This window comes from Oreochromis niloticus, linkage group LG1, assembly GCF_001858045.2.
Source record: "Oreochromis niloticus isolate F11D_XX linkage group LG1, O_niloticus_UMD_NMBU, whole genome shotgun sequence".
In the NCBI taxonomy this organism is placed as follows: domain Eukaryota; kingdom Metazoa; phylum Chordata; class Actinopteri; order Cichliformes; family Cichlidae; genus Oreochromis; species Oreochromis niloticus.
In genome coordinates, this window is record NC_031965.2 from 10,668,190 (window position 1) to 10,695,191 (window position 27,002).

The window sequence follows — 27,002 nt, forward strand, 5'->3', positions numbered from 1 at the left end:
TTTAACCAAAGGTATGGTACTGGCCTGGCCCACAGCCTTTACTGTATTTGTTTTCATTCTGTAGAGCTGACCAATCCCGGTTCAAACTGGGAGGAGACCAGCCCGCCCTTCCCAATAGACACACCTCTATGTTCAAGGAACACCGCTTCACACACACACTGTTGTTAGCGACGTAGCCACTACGGCCAGTTTGATTTTCCACATTTCCAATTACGGCCACTTCTTAAAACTTCGCTTTTTTTCACCGCTGGGTGAATGAACGAGTAGCGGTGTGTTGGTCGAGATCCCTTCCACTGGTGGGTGAAGTTGTTGCTGGTGGCGGTTCCCCGAGGTAAGTTAAAGTGGTGTTAGCTGGCTAGCCGGAGAGAGTCTGTAGTGATGAGGGGGGTTGGTTGTTGTGCTAACATAGCAATCAGTTAGCTACTAAATAACCTTGTCTAGTCTCCAAATAGTGAGCCAACGCTGATTACTTTCTGTTGCTGGTGTAGTTTAGTGTTACAGCAGAATAATGTGGGAGTTTATTTGCGGTTGCGTTAACTTGCAGTGTCGACAAGTTAGTGGAACCAAGTCGCTGGTTAGGTTAGCAATCTAAGAGCGGCGACCATGAACTAGCTTACAGGCTAACCTGACAACATGTATTTTTGATCACAAATTGTTCTTGCTACAACTGATTTTTATTGCTGGATCGGGGATGATGTCAAAGTAACGTAACTGACAGATAAGTAGTTTTGACTGGGAGAAAAAAAATCCTTTTTGCAACTTCTAGCTTAACTTGCCGTTTATGCGACATTTGCATTAGCTGTGCAAAGTGTTAGCTTGTTGGCTAGCTGGTGTTCTTCTTTAGCTAACCACCTAGCATAGCCAAATTAATTACTGACCATGAAACTTAATTCAACTGTCCCAATTGTACCGGTAGCCCGTACGCTACAAACTAAGCCACCGACTGTGTTGCCGCGTTATCTGATGCGATTAGGCATGGCTGTTTTCTTTTCGACGTCTTCTACCCAACGGCAAGGGTAACGTCAGGTAGCCAGTATGTTTTGCTCGTCTAATGTTTTACTTAGACTCCCGTTTACTGAGGACTGTTAGCGAAGACCCGGCTGTGACAAACTGATATGCTCCGGTTTTCTCTAACATTTAACCGTCAGTCTGCACGAAGCAGAGGGTAACTTGCTTGCCACATAACTTTGAAGCTAGAACTGAAGTCAACGTCAGCCATCTGACTAGCGAAAGCGGTCAGCTCACCGAAAACCGATAGCCTTACAAGCTCGGTGTTTGGGAGAGAGGGGGAGGGGATACGGCAGGGCTACAGCCAGCGAGAGAGAGAGAGAGAGACAGCGCCTACATGCCTGCAAAACGTTGACTGTCGGCGAAATTTCAAGTTTCTTTTAGTCCTACTTAATCAGTTTCGACACAATTTACTATCTGCCGTATTTGCTTAGCGCTTCGGCATAGAAATTCTGAAGCTGGATACGCTACAGACACGATCTCGGCGAATGAAGACCGTACGCTCAGTCACCGTGTTTTCCGAAATTGGTTGTGCGCGGCAGTGAGGCACAATGTCTCCACTCCTCTTAGCAAATGCGGTGACGTTTGCTTAGGAACCGTCGATAAATTTCTTTACTGTATACTCAACGTGGGCGCTGTGCTTGCAGCCACAAGTTTAACTTGTTACGTTTTCTCAAACGTGTTTTTTTCCCTACACGCCCTGTGTATTTTTTAAGTTGTAAAATAAAACGTAAAAATGTTAACTTAAAGTCTAGTCACCAGCGGTGTTCGCATATGCTTAAATGCTTGCGTGCAACGGAATGCGTACAGGAGAATGAATGGTATAACCAATAGGTTTGTACTTGTGTTATAAAAAATAATTACAGGAGAAAAAAATGCAGACAATACATGTGCATTGAACGTTATCATTATCATCTGTCTCACTGAGTCGACTCAATGACAGCTTTGGCAGCGTCACTCTGTCTTAACGTCTTTTGAAAGACGGTCCCTAGCCAGCCGCCACAGTCAGTCTGCTGAACATGATGGCATGTCTATTTACGGACAACCTTAAATAATCACTTTTGCTCATAGCTTTTTTTTTTCTACTACTTCTTTTATGGTGGAGTGCGTTGGTATCTGCATTTGTTTTTATTATAATAACTCAGTAATAAATAAATACAGAATTATTTTAGTCAATTAAAACATGTCACTGTAATGGTTGATTAATTAATCTATCTATCAGTTAAATTAGGACTGTTCAGCCAAAAAATGTACACAGACTATATCTGTCAAAGAAGTTGTGTTTTCACACCACTGTTAGTTCTCTCAGAAAACCACTAAATATAATTGTGTTTAACCTCTCTCGCTTAAGTCCTGTAAAGCCTCTGTGTACACTGAGGAAGCACAATGAAGCAAAGCAGATTGGTGTCACATTCGGAGCTTAGTTATGTCAAAAGAGTGTTGTTTGGAAACCACTTTTCAACAATTGTCCTAATAGTTGTTGCCGTTAAGTATCTGTGTGACTTGTGAGAAAAGTTTTGCTTGAGTTCTTTATAGTGAAACTCATTGTCATTCAGGATGATCTTAGAGTTTAATTGACTGAATTTCATAAGTTTAAGATTTAATTTGACTACTGTGAATGAATGAGTACTTACTGTTGTTGTCACAGTTTATTATCTATTTAATCACATGCAGTGGTATGTTAGACAGCTTTGGAGATCACTGTGTGAATTCACAAAGATCTAAAACAATCAGCTACCCAGAGAGAAAAAGGCTAACCAGCATGTTGCAGTTTCCACTTGTAAGTTGCTTGTTAAAGGTGAGAGGCTGACCAGCCCTGAATTTGTTTAAACAGTTGATGTCTTTGCATTGCGTGATGATTTGTACAATTATTATTGCTTAAAAGTAATCTTCATATATATATGAGGCACACGTGTGTGTGTGTGTGTGTGTGTGTGTGTGTGTGTGTTAAAAAGAAATTGGCAAATGCTAACAGCCTGTAAATTGTCCATCATTGTTTGCCCCCTTTAGCCCTTTTGACTATGTGTGTATAATGAAGAGGCGTGTGGAGGACCAGGAACCAATACTTGCGCCTCAGCAGCAGCTATTACGCCGGCCTCAAATACAAGGAATTACAGAAAACTTCCAGCACCGGGCCCTTGCCCCGGCCCCTACTGTAATAGAGGCACCTGCAGACAAGATGCAGCCATCGACCAGCATCCAGTACTCTCTTCCCCAGGGCTACCAGGTATGATAAATCTGCACAGATACCTGAAGAAGTGTTTATATTCCAGATGGCGAACTTATTTAACAATGTGTTTAAGAAGTAGGTGTCATTTTGATTGTGATTTTCTTTTCCTTTATTTTGTAACATTGTTGTCTATAATGTTTAGAATCCTGCTAGTGACATGGTTAATCTTGTCTAAATGTCTATATTATATAAAATATCTCTTTCTTCCTCAAAGGTTTCTGCAATGCCTCAGAGCACAAGTGGACATGGCCATGGACACAACAGTACAGCACCACACGTTGGTCCTCACTCACACGCTCTAGCAGTGCCGTCACAGGGCCCTGCAGTGGTCCAAGGTCATGTTCATCCACCTGCACCCATGCCTTCAACCACAGGACAGCAGCAGTTTCAGCGACTGAAGGTATCTGTACATCACCACATATATGAAAACATGAGGACCAGAATAAACCAAAACAGCTGTTCATCCCAAGTGCACAAAGGCAAAAAGCGAATGCCTTTAAAATTACATTGTGTCTGCATGCTGAAAGGATAAAGTGAGGAGTATGTTTTGCAGAGCAGCAACAAGTTTCATCTTTCTACACAGGAGGCATTCAGATACATACACATTGTTCACCCTTCGTTAGAGGTGAACAAAGTCCAGTAGACAACGGCAAAAAAGGGAAACAGTCTTGAAGTTGGCGTACTTGTTATACATGGCTTGTCATAAACATCCTAAAACTTTTTCACTTATCAAATTATAGGGTTGGGCGATTAGTCGGATTTTAATTCCAAATTAATTACCGCTGTGGCTTCCAGCAGTTTAAAAGAAATCAGATGAAACAGCTACTTATTAGCATTCATTTTTGCTACATGGACATCTTTTCTCTCTCTCTCCCTTATAATGAAGTGCATCACTTCCCTTTTCACCATTGAGCTCCCCCTCCCCTCTCTAAAAGCTCAAAGTCCCTGGCTAATACAGCAAGAGCAGAGATTATAGACATGGAGCTAAAAATTCACAATATTTTTGAAGGTGGAGCTGTTAAAGGATTATTAAAAACTGCCTGCAGCGACCTTTGTCTCTACACCTTTGAAGTCATATACCTAGTCCACATTGGGCGATGCACAGCAGTAGGGCTGTTCGATATAACGATATATATCGGATGACAATATAGAAATGTCTATCGTCTCATGTTATGCTATCGTTTGTTTCGTGGTGTCACAAAATAAACTGTTTACGGCAATATTTTTTCATCGTTTTGATGGTCACTGTAGTGGCTATATTAATTTCTTAAAGTTCTCTCTTTCTCTTATATTTAATATAACCACACTACTGACGGACAGGCGCCTGTTTTTATGCGTTGTCGTTAGCAACAACGATGGTAGCACCATCGCGTGTCCGCTTGTTTATGTTCCACATAAACCTTTCACAATAAAGCTCAAGATCCTGTTGAGACTTTTCAAAATAAACTGAAACACGTGAAAGAGCAGATTATTTACAGATGAGAAGTATAAAAGAGCCGTCAGGTGCTAAAAAATAAACCTTCGACTCAAACGTTAGAACAGGCTTTTCCCCGCAGCACGCTGTGTAATAAATACTAACAAAGAAAACGGCGGCCGTTACAACTTATGTCTAAAAATGTATCGTTTCATGCATCTGTTAAAACACTCGACTCCAAGTACATGACGCGCAGCTCAAAACACTTCACGCAAGTCGAGCTGCCCGAGATTCACAGAATTTACAGAAAATGTTACATTTTTGTGATTTATATCGTTATCGGACGATAGAATTCTTATATCGGGATATGAGATTTTGGTCATATCGCACAGCCCTACACAGCAGGTAACAAATCTGCACAGTTGACTCAATCTTGAGACAAACTAGAGTAATATGTACAAAACAATAGAAGGGCACACAATGGAGAGCAAAGTGACTGGAGGTAGTGCAAAGAAAAGACTTGATCTGAATAGGGTCCATGTGTGAGTGGCCTGAGTGATGAGGGTTACTCAGACCATGTCTCAGATTGGTGAGGCAGGGGCCTGTTAGTGAGTCTGGAGGTGTGGGACCTGACTGTCCTGATGCACCGACCAGAGGGCAGAGGGTCAAACAGGTGGTTTGCGGGATCCAAGGGGTCACCTGTGATGGCCCTGGTTTTTCTGAGACAGGAGGCTCTGGAGATGACCTCCAGGGGTGGCAGAGGGTGTTAATTGCCTTCTCCACAGCCTTACTGTTCTCAGTAGTGGCCCCTGCGCACAAAACACCCAGGCAGTAGGAGAGCACGCTCTCCACTGAGGAGCGGTAGAAGGCCAGCAGCCGTTTCTGGTCCAGATTATTCATCCTCAAGACAGCCGCTGTTTCTTTATCCAGGCGTTGGTGTTGTGGGTCCAGATGAGATCATTGGAGATGTGGGGGCCCAGAAACCTGAAGCTGGAGAACTATTCCACCCATTTTCCATTTATAATGAGAGAGGAATGGACCTGTCTGTGCCTCCTGAAGTCCATTATGAGTTCTTTTGTTTTAAAGATGTTCAGCTTCAGGTTGTTTTCTGAGCACCACCAGGACAAGTTCTCTGCCTTCGCCCTGTCTTGCCATTTTGATGGTGATCATCTAACAATCTTCTCCATTCTCTTTTTGTAGGTTGAAGATGCCTTGTCTTATTTGGATCAAGTAAAACTGCAGTTTGGGAATCAACCTCAAGTTTATAATGACTTCCTTGATATCATGAAAGAGTTCAAGTCGCAAAGGTGAGTTTTTGTTTTATTACCAGTTTTTCTTAACATCTGATAAGAAAAACTGGTATTTTACCATGACACCTAAGTGATCTCTATGAACCCAAATGACAGTGTTTCAGAAACTAAAGTACCAAAACTTATTCTGTTACTACAGCATAGACACTCCTGGAGTCATCAACCGTGTGTCTCAGCTTTTCAAGGGCCACCCAGACCTCATCATGGGTTTTAATACTTTCTTGCCACCTGGATACAAGATTGAAGTTCAAACCAACGATCTAGTCAATGTGACCACGCCAAATCAGATCCACTACATCACACCACACGGTGTTTCTGTTCAGAACATCCCTGCAAGTGGAGCACCCAGCCAGCCTGCCCCCAGCCACCACCAGCACCAGAGTCTGCCACAGACTGGCTCACTCACTACCACCACCCAACCACTTATCCCTGCCCAGCCTGCTCCAAATAAAACCAGCAAGGTAGATAACGATGTTCTTTATTTGTTCACATGTAGTATGACGGATGCATTAAATGACCTTTTTTCACTTGTTGTTCTTCTAAACAGCCAATTCAGTCTCCAGCCCATACACCCACCAGCCAACCCAATCCATCTATCCCATCTTATGCTTCACCACGCTCGCCTTCAGTTCAGTCCCACACTCCTGTCAGCAGCACACCATCCAGTGGACCGCCTATCCAGAACAACCAACCTGTGGAGTTCAACCATGCTATAAATTATGTCAACAAGATCAAAAACCGCTTCCAGGGTCAGCCAGACATCTACAAAGCTTTCCTGGAAATCCTGCACACATACCAGGCAAGGAAATATACGCAGCATTAAACTGTTATTAAGATATTGTAAGATATATATAATTTTTTATTATTTTTTTTTCCCAAGCAAACAAATAGTTTTACATGCAACTGCAAAAATAAACGTGAAAGTAAATTTTAATTATATCATACCTTGTATATTTATGAAAATATATATTTTTAGAAGGAACAGCGAAATGCTAAAGAAGCTGGAGGGAACTACACCCCAGCACTGACTGAGCAGGAGGTTTACACTCAAGTTGCAAGACTTTTCAAGAACCAAGAGGACCTGCTCTCAGAGTTCGGACAGTTCCTGCCTGATGCCAACAGCTCAGCGGTGAGTCTCCAGACATCACGGTCAATTCTTTTGTTAAACCTCCCTGCAAATATGTGGTATCACTAGGAGTTACTGCAGCCTTGTAACTGTCTGTCTTTTGCACTTTTCCTTAAAACCACTTGTTTGCATTGGATATGAAATTCATTTGCAGATGGGTGCCAAGTTAAAAGTGAAACCAGGATAAAGTATTGTAGTATTGTGTTACGGCCACCATGTGTTACCAGATCAGCTTTGGTGCACCTTGGTATGGATTCTCCAGGTCTTTAAAAATCTAGACTTTGCATCCATGCTTCCAGAAGATATTCCCGAATACTGTTAAGAGTTTAGGGAATACACTAAGCTCAGGTCTGGGTTGTTGCAAGGTTTTGTTCTGTCCGTCATAAGATTTCTTACAGTGCAGACAGTGTTTTATTCTGAAAACTCATTGGCTGTTATATGCCATTGTTGCGTTTGGCTTCCTGCTTTCAGGAGGCACTTTTCTAACAGAAAGCTGCTGAGGACATAAGAGCTCTTAGTAACTACAATCAGCTTCAACTCCACAGAACTACTTTTTAGTATGTTTACAGTTTTTTTTACAGTGTTTGTGCAAAACAAGCAGAAGAGCGTTGCTTTGAGGAGTTGGTGCTAAAGGGCTTGAGTCACACAATAGGTGCACAGAGGCCCAGTGTATGATGCATTATTTTTAGCTCAGAATCACACATCACTACTCCAGTAGAACCGAAGCATAAAAATAGAGCTTGGACGGAAAAGCACGGGTTCACTTAAACAAGTCAATGGTATTTACATAATTCTCTTTGCATACTGTTAATTTTGTTGTCTCGCTTTGTTGAGATCATGTGTATTGCCCTTTTTCAGCTGCTGAGCAAAACAACACCAGACAGGGCCGAGTCGGTCCGTAATGATCATGGTGGCACAGTAAAGAGACACTTTTTGAACAACAAACAGAGGCTGAGCCAGAACGGCCTTCCAATCAGGAGACCCTCAGGCGTGGGTACCACACCACCTGTCAAGGTATGTAACCATCTACTCTGTGACTCTGCATATATTCAGCTGTTTGTACTTTAAACCAGAAAGGTAATATTTCATATATTTTGTATGCATTACATGTAGGGTGAAATAGGCCTTTTTTGTTTCAATCAGTGAAAGCCTACAATTAAGAAGTAAGGACAATACATTGACTCCAGATATCAGCCCCCAGCCAGTTTTGACAAAAGCAGAACATCTGTAGTTTCATAAAAAGAGGATTTACTACAGAACATGTTTATTAGATTGTGTTAGTACAACCCATGTTCATCAGACAAACTGGCAACTAGGGTTAGTAAAATCTACCCAAGACTCAGTGGTATGAGGCCTCCAACAGTCAAAATCTCTTTATACCATTGCAGAAGAAACCTAAAATAACGGGGAAGGACCATGGCATGAGTGACGTGAGCAAACACAGCACCAGCACTGAAACGATGTTCTTCGAGAAGGTCGGTATTCTCATTTTGAGTGTCGGTATAAAGATTTGTACTGATCTGTGATGAAATCATCTCAAGGGAAAATAAATCCCATTTTGCTTTTTTTGGCATGGCTGCAAACACTTTACCAGGTGAAGAAGGCTCTTCGAAGCTCTGAGGCATATGACAACTTCCTACGCTGCTTGCACATCTTCAACCAGGAAGTCATTTCACGCACTGAGCTGGTCCAGTTAGTTATCCCATTTCTTGGGTGAGTTTAAACATACAGTGTTTAGGGGCATACCTGGGGTCCAGTTTTGTGACTGACTGGATCAGTACGTAATTCTTAATGAGTTTTTGTCTCTGTCTCTTTGGGGGTTTTTCTTCTTCTTCTTTTTTTGCCAATAAGTCAGATTTGACTTGGAAGCAAACACTGTTTTGATATACAACATTACATAATGAAACTTTAATCACCCGAATGTAAACCAGTAAACCATCTGCATTTGTTTGAAATATCTTGCAAACATTTGAACTCTAACCTCACCAATAACTCTGTATTTCACATATGTTGTGGCATGACTGACAGAAAATTCCCCGAGCTTTTTACATGGTTTAAAAACTTCTTGGGCTACCGAGAGTCCAGTCACGGAGAGTCGAGCCATGCAGAGAGTTTACCCAAGGAGCGTGCTACAGAGGGCATCGCCATGGAAATCGACTACTCCTCCTGCAAGAAGCTGGGGTCCAGCTATAGAGCGCTGCCAAAGAGCTTCCAGCAGCCCAAATGCACAGGAAGAACACCTCTGTGCAGAGAGGTGAGTTGTTAAAGGAAGTCAGTTTAATAAAGGTATTTGTCTTATAGTGTACATTTTATCCTTTGTTCTCGAGCCACCACGTACAACAACTAATGTATTTGGCCCAAATAAAATCCTCTGGAGCAGGAACTGATGTAACGTTCAGATGGTACCTGTAGTTAAATATGGCTTTAGCAGACAGTAGATGCCAGCGAACTTGTTCTTAGTCGATCAGTGGATTGTGTCAGTGATCATTGAACTGTTTGGCTACATTTAATGATACCTTATTATATGTCTAGATAATAAGTTGTTTTTGGCTGTAACTAGCCATTTAAATTTAGGTAATGAGTGACTCCTCTGATCAACTGATGTCACTGAACGCAGTGTTTCACCACAAAATTGAGACATTTTTAACTAGATTAAGTTTCATGCATTTTTATTTTACTGCTACATAAATATGAAATGCATCTCATATTTAGAGTAAAAATAATGTGTTTTCATTGCATGTTGTAACATCCTGTTGCAGGTTTTGAATGACACATGGGTGTCATTTCCTTCATGGTCTGAGGACTCGACATTTGTGAGCTCCAAGAAGACTCAATATGAGGAACACATTTACAGATGTGAAGATGAGCGCTTTGAGGTAAGAGATACTCAGTCCACCCACGCTCCAAATGAAAATAAGACCCTTGGATGTAGAAGAGGTTAAGAAGATGGAATAATGGAGGTTCTTTTACATAAGATATGTCTTTTACATAAATGCCAGTGTGATGCAATTTACTCAGGAGTCAAAAAATCACAGGAAAAGATCTCACACCACATGAACTTTCCAGGTGTCTTAAGAGTCTTCACAAAAAATGTGGTACATTTCCAATGCAGGTGCCAGTTTCCAAATCTGGTTCTGTTGAAATTATTCATTTGAATGTGATTGTGTCTTGTGCAGCTGGATATTGTGTTGGAGACCAACCTTGCCACAATCCGAGCCCTGGAGACAGTGCAACGACGGCTCTCTCGTATGTCAGCAGAGGAGCAGCTGCGCTTCAAGCTGGACAACACAATGGGTGGCTCCTCAGAGGTCATTCACCGCAAAGCCATCCAGCGGATATATGGGGACAAAGCTCAAGACATCATTGAAGGACTCAAGAAGAACCCTGCTGTGTCCGTCCCCATAGTTCTAAAAAGGTAACAGTTAGATTTTAGTGTGTCCTCCTCAGCTCACACCTTTACAGTTTTATAACATCTATTTCTTCTGTTTTCAGATTAAAAATGAAGGATGAGGAGTGGAGAGAAGCCCAAAGGGGCTTCAACAAAATCTGGCGGGAGCAGAATGAAAAGTATTACCTGAAGTCACTCGACCATCAAGGCATTAACTTCAAGCAAAATGACACCAAAGTATTACGCTCAAAGACCTTGCTCAATGAAATTGAGATGTTATATGATGAAGTAAGTAAATTGTTTTTAAACAATATCATTTATTTGTTGTTTGATATTTCTGGACTGATTCTAAGTTTATTGCCTTTTTAAAAGAGTTTGCCGCAGTTTTCCTTGAATTAAACAAGGATGTTACACTTTGTTATATATTATGATTCTCTAATTGTAAATAAAAATCAATGGGTAACAGATTTTAATGTATTTTACCAAACTGTAAATGGAAAACATTACAGTCTAAAATGCTCCTGTATTTGTCCTGTAGCGCCAGGAGCGGGCATCAGAGGAATCTGCTACACCGCCACCAAATGGCCCACACATGACTCTGACCTACGACGACAGCCAGATCCTCGAGGATGCTGCTTCCCTCATCATTCACCATGTCAAAAGACAGGTCGGCATCCAGAAAGAAGACAAGTGCAAGATCAAACAGATAATCCACCACTTCATCCCCGACCTGCTGTTTGCACAGCGAGGTGAGCTCTCTGATGTGGAGGAGGAGGAAGAAGAGGAAGAAGACACAGAGATGGATCAAGATGGCAGCAAGAAACACAATGGCCTGCCAGGCAGAAGCCCAACCAAGTCCAAGCTCCTGTTCAGCAACACGGCAGCTCAGAAGCTCCGGGGAACCGACGATGCCTACAACTTGTTCTACGTGAACAACTACTGGTATGTCTTCCTTCGCCTTCACCACATCCTCTGTTCTCGTTTGCTGCGAATTTACGGGCAAGCTGAGAAGCAGATCGAAGAGGATTCTCGCGAACGAGAGTGGGAAAGAGAAGTGTTGGGGTTCAAAAGGGAGAAAAACGAAAATCCAGCCATCCAGCTGAAGATGAAGGAGCCAAGTAAGTGAAAAACTGGCTTTTTAACTGTTACGTTTTGCTATGAGCCTTCTCAGTCATGGTGTGTCATACTCAATTCCTCCATGTATTACTCACCGTGTGTAATTTCTGTCTGCAGTGGATGTTGATGTGGAGGACTACTACTCAGTATTTTTGGAAATGGTTCGTAATCTTTTGGATGGAAACATGGAGCCTGCTCAGTATGAGGACTCCCTGAGGGAGATGTTTACTGTCCATGCCTACGTTGCCTTCACCATGGATAAACTCATCCAAAGCATTGTCCGGCAGGTCAGCACATTTTAAGATTTTCTCATTTTATTTTATCTATTTGTTTACCCATTCATTTATTTAATCGTGACACAAAGTCTTCATAAAAAATAAATTTTCTACCTTAGACTGGCATCATGAGCGGTAGGCTCTCTTAAATTTGGAGAAGAAAAAGAGGGGAAATAAAATAGACATGCTCCTCACGTCAAAACTCAGTAATGACTCTAATCGATGACCAAATATACACATCTATAGTCACTGAAAGTGCTGCTGTCACTTTGATTCTCCATGCTGATGTGGACACACCCGTTGCATACTAACCTACTTTTACAGCTCCAGCACCTTGTCACTGATGATGTGTCTGTGCGTGTGACGGACCTGTACCTGAGCGAGAGTTCCAATAAAGCCACGGGGGGCACACTGCCCACACAGGCATCGAGGGCCACCGCAGAGGCGGGATACCAGCGCAAAGCAGAGCAGCTTATGCCCGATGAGAACTGCTTCAAGGTACAAAAACAGCACAGAAATGAATAATTATATTTTAAAACAGTCTAACTTTATTTTATTTTGTTTTTCTCCCTCAATAAGTATTTTTTCTAATTGTGTGTGTGTGTGTTGCTTCGTTTTATCCAGTTGATGTTTGTGAAGAACCAAGCCTCTGTCAGTCTGGCAGTAGAGCTCCTGGATACAGAAGAGGAAAACTCTGATGAGCCTGCAGAGGCAGAAGTAAGACTCACAAAATGCAATTCATGCACACAGCAGTTTATTAAGTAGACATGTAGTATATGTGATGCTGGGGTGGCATTGCTTCATGTATATGTTTTGCCGTCCGAGAATTTTTAGCTGATGCACTAGTTATCAGGTAATAGTTTGATATTAGTAAATTGTCAAGCACTAGTCATCTCAGTTTTAAACTATTTTAATCATATTCCTGTATTATAAATTCCTTGTACTTGGCGCTTTACATACACATGTACCTCTACAAACTAGTGTTGGCTATTAATTTGTGCACCTATGATTCTAAACCCTTCTACACTCTGAGGAGTGTCACATGCTCCACACTTAAAGGCTATAACCTCCAAGCTGCTTTCATACAGAACCTAAATGTATGTCTTTGTCATTTACATGGTTGGTTGCTGTTCTGCTCTGTCCTCCACAGAAGTGGTCAGACTACGTAGGCAGGTACCTGAACTCAGATTCCTCATCCCCAGAGCTGCGTGAGCATCTGGCCCAAAAGCCCGTGTTCCTCCCCAGGTGAGGCTCCAGCCATGTCTCCCTCTTGTCTGCACACTTTAAACTTCTGTCCCGAGGCGAGGCTCTAGTCAGCTGAGCAGCCACTCAACTGTTGCCGAGCCAAACCAGCTGCCAAACACAAGTCATTTTTTTTCAAGATAGAAACAGAGGCACCTCAGCACAAGCCTGACTTTGAAAGCTAATTGAAAAAAAAGAAAAGGAGAAAAAAAAAAAAAGAGGAAACGGTGTGGATGTGAGCGTGCTGCCTGTTTTTTGTAAGAGGAAATTTGAGAAGTTATTAGTTGTGCTCGCGGTGCCTGAATGTCCGCCTGCTAAGAATCTCACTGGCCGTCAATTTAACTTCTTCAGTTTGTTTTGTGACCTCCCCTCACATGGAAGCACTTTACACGATCATCTTTTTTCCTTTTCTTTTTTTAAAAATGAATTTATTTATTTATTGATTCCTTTTAATGGGAATTTTATTTATAGTGAGTAAAGTTTTTATAGATGGTTTTTGGCTTGCTTGTGGGTTTTGAACTTTTTTCCCCTTAGAGTGCTAAAAGAAGAAGAATCATTAGTTCGATTATTCACATTGTATTGAACTGAAGTGATGAATGATTATGTGACGCACGAATAGAAGTCGATAAATGCAAAAGCTTAACGCAAAACAAAGATTTGTTCCCTTTTTATTTTCCTACGATGTTTTGACAAAAACTGATTGAGAGAAACTTTTGTTAAAAGAAGAGAAGGGAAGTCATGGTTTCCTTATCATGCCCTTTGTGATTGTATTCAGATCAAAGGTCCTGTATGTGACTTAATCACTGTTTGAAACTGTAAATGTTCAAATGTTCACTTGTTCACAACTGTTATACCCAGTGTTATGTTTGTAACAATTTTCAGGGGAAGCAGTGCACTCACGTTGCAACTTTTTGTTGTCGGTGAGATTTTTTTTTTTTTTTTTTTCCTGGTTTGAAAGAGATTAGTGATCTTAGGTTTTCTGTTTGTTTGTTTTTTAACTCTGGTTAAGCACATTATCTGCAGCACTTGTACAGAGGAGTAGGGTTTGTAAATAAAATGATTGTCTAAATTGTATGCTCATATGTTGGTGTATTTCTTTCCTGACACCTCAGAGCTGTGCATGAAGGCGTGAAGGCTGAGTGTTGCACATGAACATCTTTGAAGCATCTTTTTTTTGGTGTTTTTTGTGTTTTTGGTTCTGTTTTCTTCTCGTTACTTTGAGATGGCTGTCCATTACCATATACGTATCAAACAACTTCTTAAAAAGGCAAAAAAAAAAAAAAAAGCTCTTGAGTTTTCTCTTTTTTAACCCATTGCATAAATCTGACTATGATTTCCTCAGTGGGCTCACATCATGTCTTCTTTTTTCTTTCATCAAATCTATGAGAGATCAGCAGCACAAGAGATTTTAAAAAAAATAATAATAATAATAATTGGCCTTTCCTCACTCAAAAAAGAAAAAAATCAATTTTCACTTCTGTTGGGTCTTCATCTCATTTTCATGACACTCTGGTCAAAGACATTGAAATACCCTCTGCTCATATTTTTTGGATTTGGTATCTGGTCAGGCAGCAGTTTCCTTTTTTAGTGTTTGTGATGTGACCGTTTTTACTTGAAATTGGCCTCACTGTCATGTCTTTTAAGTGGAGCCCTGAATGCAAAAAATGCTTCATGGTTTCAGTCTTCGCTCACCTTTACCCTCTGTGGTAAGTACACATTTAAACCTTTCATTCAGGTGGGGTGAATAATTGCATTTAAAAAAAAAAGAAAAGAAAAAAAAATTGCCTGCACAAAATCGGGATGAATCCAATTGTTTGCCAAGCATATTCAGATTTGGAAAAATGTGGCTGTGCAATGGAAGTGCACTGTACAGAGAAATGACCGCTGCCTCTGCTGCTCTTATAGATCCACATTTCCCACGAATGATTTGACTCCCTAACTAATTATCGCTGGTTCTTGGTGAGTTGGATTGCATGGGTTTAAAAAAACTACAATTCTTTTAAAGGGACAGTCCTCTCAAATTTGGAAATACTGTTCTTAAATTTGTGTACGTGTATCGTCTCTGACCTTACATCTTAGGCTTTAAAATTGATCAGTAAGTACTCTCAAGCACAAAATCGTACCATAAAACTTTCTCAAGTGAAATTGGATATTTCCTTGTGTTTTTTAAAAAAAAAAAAAGAAAAAAAAAAGTGATGTATTCTTTTTATGTGTGGCGTAATCAAGAAATTTTCTGTAGCGTTGGTCAGTATTATTCATGGCTCTCGATCTTCTTTGGCCTTTAGGAATTTGAGACGGATAAGGAAGTGCCAGAGAGGATGGGAGCAGCTGCAACAGGAGAGAATGACCAAAGGCTCCTCGGACAAGTCGCAGGACGGCAGCAGCGAGCTGAAGATGGAGTGCATGTTCAAGCTGAACTCCTATAAGATGGTTTATGTCTGCAAGTCAGAAGATTATATGTACAGGCACACAGCGCTCACACGGGCTCATCAGGTAAGGATGGAAAATAAGAAGCTCTTTCTGGGGTTTTTTTGTCTTGTCCTATAAGCTTTAGTTTTAGAATTGTATGGTAAGTAATCATAAGGCAACCAGAAGTATTTAAATTTGCCTGTGTGGTCATGCAGCAGTTTTTTGTGATGGCTAGAAGTACAAAGGAATATTTCAAATAACACTCTTGGGTTTTGGGGGTTTGTTTGTTTTGTTTTTTTAAATTTAGATCAGTTATAAAAATGCGTTTGTCATATTATGATGTACTCCACATTTTTCTCATACAGCATAATGTTCACTTGATTCATATCCAATTCTTGATGGATGAGAATAATATGAAAAGAATAATTTTTAAAGAGTCTTTTGAGACAATAGCTGTTTCCCCCAGACTTTACTTGGGCAAGACGCCCAAGTACATTTGGCAACTTACTTTAGCATTTTTCATTTTTTTGTCTTTCGTTCCACCCCCCACCCCACCCAATGTCACTGAAAGCATCCGCAATCGATTTTGGCTATAGGACAGCCCTTGCGCTTCATGTACACACAGTTTGTGACGTTCCTTTGTGCCATGTTCCTGTTATCTCTTTCAGTCCCACCAGCTTGTGAACACACGTCTGCACAGACGCTTTCACGCCTGGCTGGATACTTGGGCCAAGGAGCACGTGACCAGTGACATGGCTGCTGACAGCCACAAGTGGTTCATGGGAGATGGACAAGAAGGCCTGTTGGCCTGCACCACCACTTGCAGCCCTGAGGTGCTCCATTATCTCAACATTAACAAGTACCGGGTGAAGTACAAAACACCGTAATACTTGTGTCTCAGCAAACTGGCTGTTAACGTCTCCACACAACAAGCTGCCAAGGATGAATTCTCAGAGCTGCCGTTACTGGATTCAGTTGCCAAAATTTTTGTGAGGGTTTTTCAATCCATGATCCACATGGGATCTAAGTTTTCTTTTTTTTGCACCTGTTGCAGGAATTTGTCTGTCAAGCTTATGCTGCAAACTCTGCAGCAGATGTAATATGGAACCTTTTTTTTTTTTTCAAAATTTGCTGTCAGTATATTTGAGTGGTTGGCAGCAATTTGTAATGTTAAAGGCAAATTTTTACATGAAATGACTATACAGAGGAAAAACACTCAGAGCATCTGTTTCCATGGTGCAATTCAGTGTAAAGGTTTTCCTAACTAAAACTCAGCAGCTTAACAGTGAAAAGTGTTTGATAAGGAGCAACTTATCATTTTACAGAAGATAAAAACAAAACGACCTCAGCTTCTGTCTTTAGGTAGCAAAAACAAGTACAAGTTACCTCTGTTAAAGTGTGTGGACTTGGAACTTAATGTGGGTTCCTGCTGTAAACTTGTATAGCCTGTGAATGTTCTCCCTTTTGGTGGTAAAGGTGCAATGGTGCACTCTATATATTAAAAAAAAAATCATCTATAGTGATTGCTGGGTAGATGCTCGGCATTAGTTCCAGCATTGTGTATCGAGTACAATAACTTATGACTGCCCAAACACTTTGTGTAAATATGTTTATAAAAGTAGTTTTTCGGGTTGTGTTTTTTTTTTTTGTTTTTTTTTTGGTTGTTTTTTTTTAAACAGATGTCACTGAGGTGTAGCGTACATCAGAGCGCACAGTAATCAGTCTTTAGATGGAAATTGAAGAAAATTTTTATTAAGAAATACAAAATTTTAACCTTTTTTTTTTTTTTTCTTAAACCAAAGGCTGTTGGAAACATTTAGTTTTTTCATGTTCTGCTGAACATGTGAGCCCTGAAGTCTTTGTTTGTAATGATTGGATCAGTTCTGTGTATTTCTACCTTTAGTCTTCAGATGTCACTCGTGGTTTTAAGATGATTGAATGTAGCTGAGCAACAATTTATCCTTTTTTTTTTATATATATATATATATAATTTTTTTTTAAGTTCAGTATACTGTATGTATATAGTACTGAAGTCTCATCAGTACTATTCGCTTTTTGTGTATTTAAGCAAAATGGTTAGAATCTGTAAGACAGGTTCAGTGATGTTATGCCACCCATGAAGACTATATTTTTTTTTCTTGTGTAAGGTAAGTGCTAATGACAAACACTGACTGATGTATAGTATGAGACTGTCAGCTGTGTGACTTGTGTACAGATTAAGGAGCAAGGAAAAAGCAATAATTCCTTCAGTCGCAGTTTATGTCTGTTTGTATTTGTGGCTGAAGTACAAATGTGAATGTTGTATGCCCTTAAAAGAGGGATGTAAACTACGCATTTTGCCTTTTCCTCTCAGCAGTTTAATAAAATTGGAATTGGCCCTGTAGATAATGTAGGTGAGGTTAGATGGAAGATGGATATCTATCACATTAAATGCTGGAAAGCATGTTTCACATTAGAAATATACATATTCTTAATATAAACTTCAACACATTCAGTTCATTCATTGTTAATACTTTTCATGTGGATCGTTACATAAGCAGGATGGAGGTCCAGAGAAGAAGCTGCCTGGCAACATGTCACCCTTTGACCCTTTCCTTAGCTCCATTAAAAGCAGTGGTCAGTAACCTAACCAGCTGCAGACAATCTTGGAACAGTTTATATATTACTGTGTTTAATATAGAATACCACAGGAAGCCCCGGGGAGCTGATTGTACATTAAGACATTGTTTGTACTGCGTTTAATATGTCTCTTCTCTTTTATGATGTTGTACATGAGTGTTAGTATGGTGTTTTGGCATTAAACTATCCTTTGAGTAGACAGAAGTTCAGTTCATGGTGTCCTTTTTCATTTGTGGCATTGTCACTTATGTTTAATCTTATGTCCCAACCCCCACCCCATCCCTCATTCTGGGTTCAGGTTTGCCATAAAAGCCTGTTAGTTACTGTTTAGATCACAGGTGTCGAACTCCAGGCCTCAAGGGCCGGTGTCCTGCAGGTTTTACATGTGTCCTTTATCCAACACAGCTGATTCAAATGGCTAAATTACCTCCTCAACGTGTCTTGCAGTTATCCAGAAGCCTGGTAATGAACTAATCATTTGATTCAGGTGTGTTGACCCAGGGTGTTATCTAAAACCTGCAGGACACCGGCCCTCGAGGCCTGGAGTTCGACACCCCTGGTTTAGATAGTAGATTTACCATCACTGGGTTATTAGGCACACATGATGAGCTATTTACTAATGTAAGTATGACATGACAGCAACTCAGTGCATTTAGGAATGTAGACATGGGCAAATTGAGCATCTTTGGGCTGATTCGTTTCTGAAACTGACCTACTAGGAAGCATCTAGGGCAGGGGTCTCGAACTCCAGGCCTCGAGGGCCGGTGTCCTGCAGGTTTTAGATATCACCCTGGGTCAACACACCTGAATCAAATGATTAGTTCATTACCAGCCTCTGGAGAACTACTACACATGTTGAGGAGGTCATTTAGCCATTTGAATCAGCTGTGTTGGATCAAGGACGCATCTAAAACCTGCAGGACACCGTCCCTCGAGGCCTGGATTTGGAGATCCCTGATGTAGGGGTTTTAGAGAATGGTCTGAGGAAAAAAAAAAAAAAAATCTCCAGTTAGCGGCTGCTTCAAGCTGATTGGGGTGATGCCCAGTGTGGTCTTCTGCCGCTGTAGCCCATCTGCTTCAAGGCTGAATGTGTTGTGCATTCAGAGATGCTGTTCTGCATACCTTTACTGTAACAAGTGGTTAGTTACTGCTGCCTTCCTGTCCGCTAAGAAGAGAAACTGAGGCAAAAATTTACATGAGCTTGTCAAAACTGGACGATAAAAGATCGGAAAAAAACGTCGCCTGGTCAGACGAGTCTCCATGGCTGGGTTGGAATTCATTGTAAATAACGTGAAAGCATGGCTCCATTCTGCCTCCTATCAACAATTCAGGCTGTTGCTGGTGGTGTGATGGGAGAATTTTATTTATTTACTTTTTTGAGGACACTAGCAAGGTGTACCTAAAGTGGTCATGAGTGTATATTCTCTGTCTAAAGCGACTCTCATCCACAGAACCCAAGGGTGTTCATGCTGACCTCGCTTTTAAAGCAATTACTGACTCAACTATATCCCCCAAGAATTCAGTGTGCTCCGTGAATATTGTTTTAAAAAATTTATTGAGGGAAAGTTTTGACACTAGCAAGTTCTTCATTACGTTTTCCCTGTAGTATTTACTGTGTGGCCTACTGCTGCTGCTCTTTTTTGTATAAAAGAAATCATACTGAACGTTCACTTTGCTAAAAACAAAAAATATATACAAAAATGGGGGTAGAACTAATGTCTAATATCCTGCTAAGATAGAGACTTGCACAAAAACGTAACATGCTATTGAAAACAGATTACTGGCAATTTCTCACACTGACAGACTATTTGCTTTGTGAACTTTGAATTTGGACAATCGTGGTCCTCTCCTATGCACGTACGTAGATCCGTGTGCAGATCACATCATCGGCTCCAAAGATCTGAAACGAGATTTGAAAAGCAAAATTGGAAAAAAAATGTGTTAGTTTCTAAATTTGAGGACACATCAAAATGAAACCACGTCTTTGCTTTTTACAGCCCACTTATCATCTAAAAAACAGGCAAATAAAGCCCTTCTTCAGAACTGTATCTGAATGAAAGTGCAGTGTAATATGACAGGACCTTCAGCTTTCTCTATCAGTGTGGCTCATTGCTGGAAAGAAGAAAACCCTGTCTTCTAATCAATGTACTCTAATGTCAGGCAGGTGTAAATCATTTCAGTGAAGTGTTGTTTGATTATTATTTCTTTTCTCTTTTACTCTTAGCTGCATATTGTGTAGTAACTATATTTTATCATTGAAGTGCTCATCCTCTGCCGCACATTTATGGCATCATTTTTATTTTGATATTTTGCTAAAAGAGACAGATGCACAAACACTGATATCAGAATAGAGGGTGGGTGTTGGGGCGGTTGATATTGGCTGTAGGGGCGTGTGCCTGTGCGTGACAAAGCCCAGTGATTTATGGGAGTCCCTGGGGCGTAGCATTATGGCCAACTGCAGCGCTACACATCATCAATATCCCAGGCAAAGCTGTGTGGCAGGACGGCGAAGAAGCAGAGCTGTGAAAAATGAAGCCGAGGCGACTCCATCTGGCACGTGGCGTGATGCCGAGGGACACATTAACTGGAGGTAACACCGGGGTTCATTGGCACTTCTCCACAGCGTGATCAATGAGACCAATTAACCCACATGAGGACATACAGATCCGGAACCCCCCCATTCGACAGCCTCGCAGTTTCTCCCAGCTCCTAAACCATCACAAATGAGTCGATGCAAGACTCTATTCATCTTTCCTAATCAATTTATTGGCTTTGAAGTGAAATAAGAGGACATACGTGAAGTTCCTCACATGGACCACTAAAAGACCTTTTCCATTTTTGAGCATTTTTCCCCATCTGCATTTTACACCAGACTGCCCTGATTATAGTCCACTCATATTAGATGACAGTGAATGCAATGAGCCACCACATGGAGTCTTCATTAAGCTCCACTTTCATCCATCTCTTGCCTAGAGCCTCATTTCCTCATCTGCTGCACGGTGCTTTAAGTCAGCCTCATGTGTATGTTGTTGGGGTATTTTGTGTGTTTACACTAAAAGCATCAATCCTCTGTGAAGTACAAGATGGGATGTGGTTGCTTTTAGTTCTCCACAAAATGAGCTTCATGTTTACTGATGGGCAGCAGAGGAGGGTTTTGACCTTTTCCCTTATTTGAAAAAGGAAATTTAAAAAAGGCTCAAGTGTTGCTATATTAAATAATGTTTTCAATGAGTTTAAGAGGAGAATAAATGGACGTGAAGGATTAAAAGCCTGAAATATTTACAATGTCTGATTAATCTGCGTCTTAATGATGTGACGTCTTCAAATCTCTTTCCGTCTGGCAAATATTCCAAAAGTCCAAGAGAATCATTGCTGACACAAAAGTAAATATTCACATTAAGGAAGCTGGAGCCACCAGATGTAAGGACGATTTGTCTGACAGAAATGACAGCCTCACGGGGCAAAGCCAAAATTCAATGTTATTGCTTCAAACTCATTGATTTCTTGACTAAACAGTCCTCTGCAGCTGTACCCCAGACCGCTGGCCCTTGAGGAAATTACGTGAGTGTGCAAAGCAGGAGCTGGATTGTTTCATAATTATTTAACTATAGGCTCTAAAGACTGCTTTGAAGCAGCTACACTGAATTTAGCGCCATTTGTTCTATATTTGTCTTTATCGCTCCCTTTAAAAAGCCCAGAAATATACACATCTTTAAAGGGGATCGACTTATATTCTGCCCGTGTATGTACAAGTAATCCCTGTGTTTCCAAAGCTGTAGCTGTAGGCAGAACAAATCTGCATTCACAATACACTGACACTCGGTATAATTGAGAGAGCATACCTTATATGGACAATTCTGCCTGTATTCATATTGTAGATTTATCTGTAATTTTTCTCAAGGTAATTACAGTGTGGTTACAGCCACTGAGCTCATAGCCCAATTCATATTGTAGGTTTTATTTTACAGTCTGTTTTATCTCTCATTATTATCTGCTCCAACATCAAATCTTCACATCTAAACAATCCATTAGCTGAGATGAAATATGTAGGCGTTTTGCTTAAGTTACAGACAGCAGGGAATCTGTCTGATCTCCCCGTTCCCACCGGAATCACACATAAAGTCATGATCTTTTCTTTGAAAAATCACATTTTTCTCCAGTGATTCATTCCCACATGCCTATTAGGTTACAGTCCATCAATCCAACGTGGACAGACATGCACGCCCTCATCTTGAATAAAAACAGACTTGGCCCGTTCAAAGCTTTTTGTTACGCGTTTGAAAACCTGCATTCAATCCAAATAGCAGGCCATCTCAAAGGTTTTCATGATTGCCTCTCTGCAGAGTCACAGCCAGTAAAGAGGAGCTCTCCATCAAAGCCAAACTGGACACAGCTTTGTTGTCCATCTGGCCAATAAACCCCAGGACCAGATGTTTACAGGAAAACTGCTTTGTGTTAGTGATTTCAGATTGCCAGGGACAGAAGGGAGAAGTGTTTCTGATAGAATGCAACAGCGAACGTATGGCAGTGAAATCTTAATTTGCCCCTTTGAAATATACAGTAAGTTTTCCCGCAGGTTATCCAAATCGCCGTTGCTTCAGAATCTAACAAATGATTGTTTGTATCTATCTGAAAGGAAGAAGAAAAGAACCATTTTGGTTTTAGGTAAACCGTTCTGGGTGGCTTTTGTTTTGTCCTTGATGCACATACATCATTAGTCATGCATCATTATGATGGGATGTCTTAAAGACACACCCTCCTAAAGGGAAAATGAGGAATGGATGGTTTCTCCAACTGACCATGGGAGCTTAAAGACATTTCCCATGAACTACACAGTATTTTAGAAAATTGGTAAAAATTTCCACATCTGGTGTCACCACCCATTTATGAACTCCCTTGACCATCTGCCTGGTTTGGGCTTCTGCCCTGTTTTTCTGTGGAAAATGACTACTTTCTGAGAGCTGAATAACAAGATTGATCCTATTGTTAACTGTATATACTGATTTTCATAATAGATTGAGCTACTAATTGTTTTTACTGTTAACAGATTGATCTGTTGGACTTTTTGGTAGTCCCCAAAGGTAAAGTCTGGCCACCCCATATACTCTTTGACTCTAGAATACTTTGGTACAGAGAGGAGTTCATGGTCCACTCTGGGACTATAAGGTGCCCAGATCATCACCCCTCCACCACTGTGCTTGACAGCTAAGTGTGTTTATGAGTTTTTGAGGGTTTGAGTTTTACCAAATGTGGCGCAGTGGATCATGGCCAAACAACTCCACCTTTTTATTTGTCCAATGGACATTGTTCCAGAAGAGAGAAGAGGCTTTCACCTGGCAACCCTTTCATACAAAAGCAATGCAAAAACCATAATGCCAAATTTCTGCTTTCATAGAAGTGCTCACACTTGCTAATATTTAGCTAATCATGCTCATTTGATTAGCAGAGTGTGACTGCTACTTTCCCTCCGAAATCCTATGGAAGCAGCAAGAGTGTACTTAGTTTTTCACAGCTGCATTTTTATATACAGTCTGTGATAGAGGTAAATATTAACCGTCTAACTCTTGTGAAGAAACTCTCCAAATGGTAAACTATTCCTTTAAGAAAATGCTTTGCTGAACTATTTGAACTGTGGTTTTGATTTTTTTAATGCACCCATGTGAATAAAGACCTCCAAATCTGACACCCCGTCCCACTTTGCAATACATCCAAACATCTGTTCATTAATCTGCTGAGGGATTTCAGCCTCCAATGTTGATAATACTTCTTGACGGTGAAAGTTTGGGAGCCACAATTTCACAGAAATTTAATTTTCTTCTACAATGAAAAACAAATGTGATCATCTCAGAAAAGACAAATGCCCGCAGTATAATGCATTCCCTATACTCTACAGCTGCACACACTGTCACCACATTTCTAGTTAGAGTATAAACTTAAAAATTGCTCACCAATATGAGTTCATCCCCTCTGAGTTCTCGGCTCCAGAAGGTCTTCGGGCCGTTCCCGCTCAGAAGAGTCTGTTTGCAGTAAATCTTGTTTTCCGTTTCCCAAGTGGCCAAACTCTGTCGAAAAGCATAATTTTAATGAGTTTTCCTGTATTTCATCACTTTGGCTTCACCTGGCTGGTAGCACAGATGTGAGGGTTGTTTATCTCTGTCCTGTCACACTAATGTCTCATTTTTTACTACTTCCTGCCACTTTTAAGGCTTTGCAGTTTGTTTGTTTTCCCCCAGCATCCATTGCTTCAGCATAGGTAGTTTTCAGAGTTCAAATTTTGACAGGTCAATTCACTTACCTTACACTTTCTGCCATCCACTGTCTCCTCATTAAACTCCTCGCCAATACAGAAGTTGATCTCCGTGGTGCGCACTGTGGTTGAAGTCTTGATGTAGAAGTGCTCTCCGTTCTGTCTTATCTCCACATGGGGCTTGGATGCGGCTGCCACGGCTACCTTCCTCAGCATGGCATTTACACCTGAAAGCATGGACCAATTTCCCAATGAGGCACTTTGTGACTCACCTATCTCAACAGCCAGTCATACAAGTCCTCCAAGGAAGTCCTCTGCCTGCTCCACTCTGTGTGTAGGGGGAGGGGCACACATACGTACACGCACAGGCTTTTTGGTTGGCTATCTTTGTGATGACCTTCACTGAAATCAGTGTCAGTGAAAAAACTCCCAATCAGTGCCATGATCATTGTATAATTCATGGTTTTATTATTTATTCATTTGTGTTTTTGAATGTTGCTTCTTTAATTTTTTATTTATTGTAATTTAGTTAGTTGTAATTCTCAATTGTTTTTTTTTCTATGTACCTACTGTTCTCCCCTTTGTCTGGTTATCGTTGCCTGTGTGAGTTTGGTCCAGGTCTTTTCTTTCTTTTTATTTTGTAGTTTAGATCCTCCAGTGGTTTTCTGTGTTTCTTATTTTCCTCCTTTGCTCTTTTCCCACCATTGTTAGTGTCTAAGTTCACCATCTCTTATTACTTTTCCCTCATTTTGTGTGTTTACTTTAGTGTGTTTTTGCTGTAGCCTCTGTCAGGTTTTCATTGTGTGCTCCATGTTTTCTCTCTGTGTTTGAGATTAATCTTATTTAAAACCTGGTTTTCAATATAACTTTTTCAGGTCTTTTATCCTCTACATTTAACTATCAAATCTAAATGCCACACCCTTACATAGTCCTAACCTAATTTTTTTTTAACCTGAAAAACCAAGTTTTAACTCTAAAGCAGGCTTTAAGAAAGAGAACCAGGCAGAAAGGTCCATCTTTTACAGAACTCCTCATGACACCGACGGTCTAAAACTCTATCTGGTACCAACTGGTTTGATTTATTTTTTGTTTCTCCTCTTTTTGAAAAAGAAAACATAACTGTAGTATGATTGCACCTATAAAAACATGGTTGCCCTCTCTGCACAACTACAGCACATAACAGTGGTGTTCCATCTAGGTAAGCAAGGAGAGCATCTATTAAAGCAAAGTGAAAGTGATCTCTGTCCTTGCATCTCTGCTTTATTGTCCCTGTTTGCCTTTGTTTAGAAGTCACCCCATGCCACTGGTATATACATACATTAAAGTGTGTTAATGAGTCCGTAGAGGACTAAATGAATACATTTCAGATATCTACTTCTTACTGCTTTCTCCATATTCTATTGTCTGGCGTTGACTTGTCACCTTACGTTTTTCTGCGCCCCTCTAGGGCCAAAAGGATAGTAAGAAAAAAATCTGAGCTCATGTTTCAAAGTAAAGGTAGAAGATTCCTGTCCCATCTATCTCAGTCAAACGAAAAGTCATCACCTTTTAGCTGTCGGGAGAAGATGTTAGAGTCTAAACTTGTTGGTTTAATTATTTAATAATCGAAGCGTTTAACATGTACAACTGAGATTTTTATCACCAGATGTTGTAAATATGGAGAGTGCAGTGCCAAGGTGATGACATGGAGGAATGCTTATGTTGTTTGATTTGTTTAGCTGTCCTGCAATACGTGATAGATTCTGTCTTTCAAATTAGTGGAAAAACCATTAACCATATCTGCTGAAGTACAAACAGTCAGATGACAGAATATTTCAGTCTGTTTCCACTCAAGTGCACCACTAGAGCTTAAGTGCGGTGTTTGTTCCAGCGTTAAATTTGTCTCCTGTCACTATATTTTCCTATTAAAAAAATAAACAGCAAAGCACCAGACTAAAATTAGGCATATGTGGATTAGCAAATGACTTATATTTTTATCAATTTAAACAGCCTTTTGTTGTAGCTTTTTGTTTTTTTAATTTATAAATCACAATTTCACTGAACTTGCCTTTATTTCAAAGTAATGCATTTCAGTTTAATTGGGGTAATAAAAGATAATAAACCACTAACTGCATTCATTTTCAGTTATGTTTGAAAAAAACCTTTGAACAAAGTCACACCTTAAGGTAAGTAAGAGTAATTTGTCCTCACCCAAAGCTTTGAGAAGCTCATCGAAGTTCTCGCTGCTTTTCATTTTCCAGGTGCCTGTGAAATTCTGCATTTTTCTCGTGCGGTTTTGATTGTGTGTCAGCCGAACGCCTCCTTTCTTCTGTCTCCTCTGCTGCCTTTCTTCAGGCTTTCTCTCTCCGCTTCTCTCCGTCTGTCCCTGTGCTCCCTCCCTTTCTCCTCCCTATGTGTAATGATCCCTCATGGCAGACCAAACCCCCTCGACCTCTGCCTCCTCTCCCCCTCAACAGACACATTTATACACCTACACACACACACACACACATATCTCTGATGGTTTGTTCTGATTAGAGAATTCTTTTCATGACCTCAAACTGCTGTTTAGTTTCAAGGTTTTCAGGTCGCATCTCATCTGCAGTGGAAATAAATTCAAATCTTTTTCGCTAAATTTC

General features: G+C 40.6%; 2 protein-coding genes across 2 annotated transcripts; one reads left to right on the forward strand and one right to left on the reverse strand.

The window, feature by feature from the left end:
- The first annotated feature begins 106 nt into the window (after positions 1-106).
- Positions 107-18,346, forward strand: LOC100694434 (paired amphipathic helix protein Sin3a). The gene is made up of 21 exons (XM_013274744.3): positions 107-331; positions 3,019-3,235; positions 3,453-3,638; positions 5,853-5,959; positions 6,102-6,423; positions 6,510-6,761; positions 6,939-7,091; positions 7,947-8,102; positions 8,477-8,563; positions 8,683-8,801; positions 9,117-9,342; positions 9,848-9,964; positions 10,265-10,503; positions 10,581-10,764; positions 11,015-11,594; positions 11,710-11,879; positions 12,192-12,365; positions 12,492-12,584; positions 13,018-13,112; positions 15,395-15,602; positions 16,187-18,346. The coding sequence occupies exons 2-21, from the start codon at positions 3,041-3,043 to the stop codon at positions 16,403-16,405; spliced, it is 3,882 nt and encodes a 1,293-aa protein (XP_013130198.1). The 5' UTR covers positions 107-331; positions 3,019-3,040; the 3' UTR covers positions 16,406-18,346.
- Positions 18,347-19,676: 1,330 nt separating this feature from the next.
- LOC100700844 (cellular retinoic acid-binding protein 1) lies at positions 19,677-26,801 on the reverse strand. Its single transcript, XM_003450788.5, has 4 exons — positions 26,575-26,801; positions 24,433-24,611; positions 24,086-24,199; positions 19,677-20,037 (listed from the first exon to the last, which is right to left on the reverse strand). Exons 1-4 carry the CDS (start codon positions 26,642-26,644, stop codon positions 19,987-19,989), a joined length of 414 nt encoding a protein of 137 aa, XP_003450836.1. The 5' UTR covers positions 26,645-26,801; the 3' UTR covers positions 19,677-19,986.
- Between the last annotated feature and the right edge of the window lie 201 nt (positions 26,802-27,002).

What these genes read in the sequence shown, in the direction of transcription:
- LOC100700844 (XM_003450788.5), bottom strand. Translation starts at nt 26,644, where the DNA reads ATGCAGAATTTCACAGGCACCTGGAAAATGAAAAGCAGCGAGAACTTC. An exon ending in TGGATGGCAGAAAGTGTAAG is followed by an intron (nt 24,200 to 24,432) that starts GTAAGTGAATTG and finishes GCTTTTCGACAG; the next exon opens with AGTTTGGCCACTTGGGAAAC. An exon ending in GAGGGGATGAACTCATATTG is followed by an intron (nt 20,038 to 24,085) that starts GTGAGCAATTTT and finishes ATCTCGTTTCAG; the next exon opens with ATCTTTGGAGCCGATGATGT.
- LOC100694434 (XM_013274744.3), top strand. Translation starts at nt 3,041, where the DNA reads ATGAAGAGGCGTGTGGAGGACCAGGAACCAATACTTGCGCCTCAGCAG. An exon ending in CTCTTCCCCAGGGCTACCAG is followed by an intron (nt 3,236 to 3,452) that starts GTATGATAAATC and finishes TCTTCCTCAAAG; the next exon opens with GTTTCTGCAATGCCTCAGAG. An exon ending in ATGAGCCTGCAGAGGCAGAA is followed by an intron (nt 12,585 to 13,017) that starts GTAAGACTCACA and finishes TGTCCTCCACAG; the next exon opens with AAGTGGTCAGACTACGTAGG.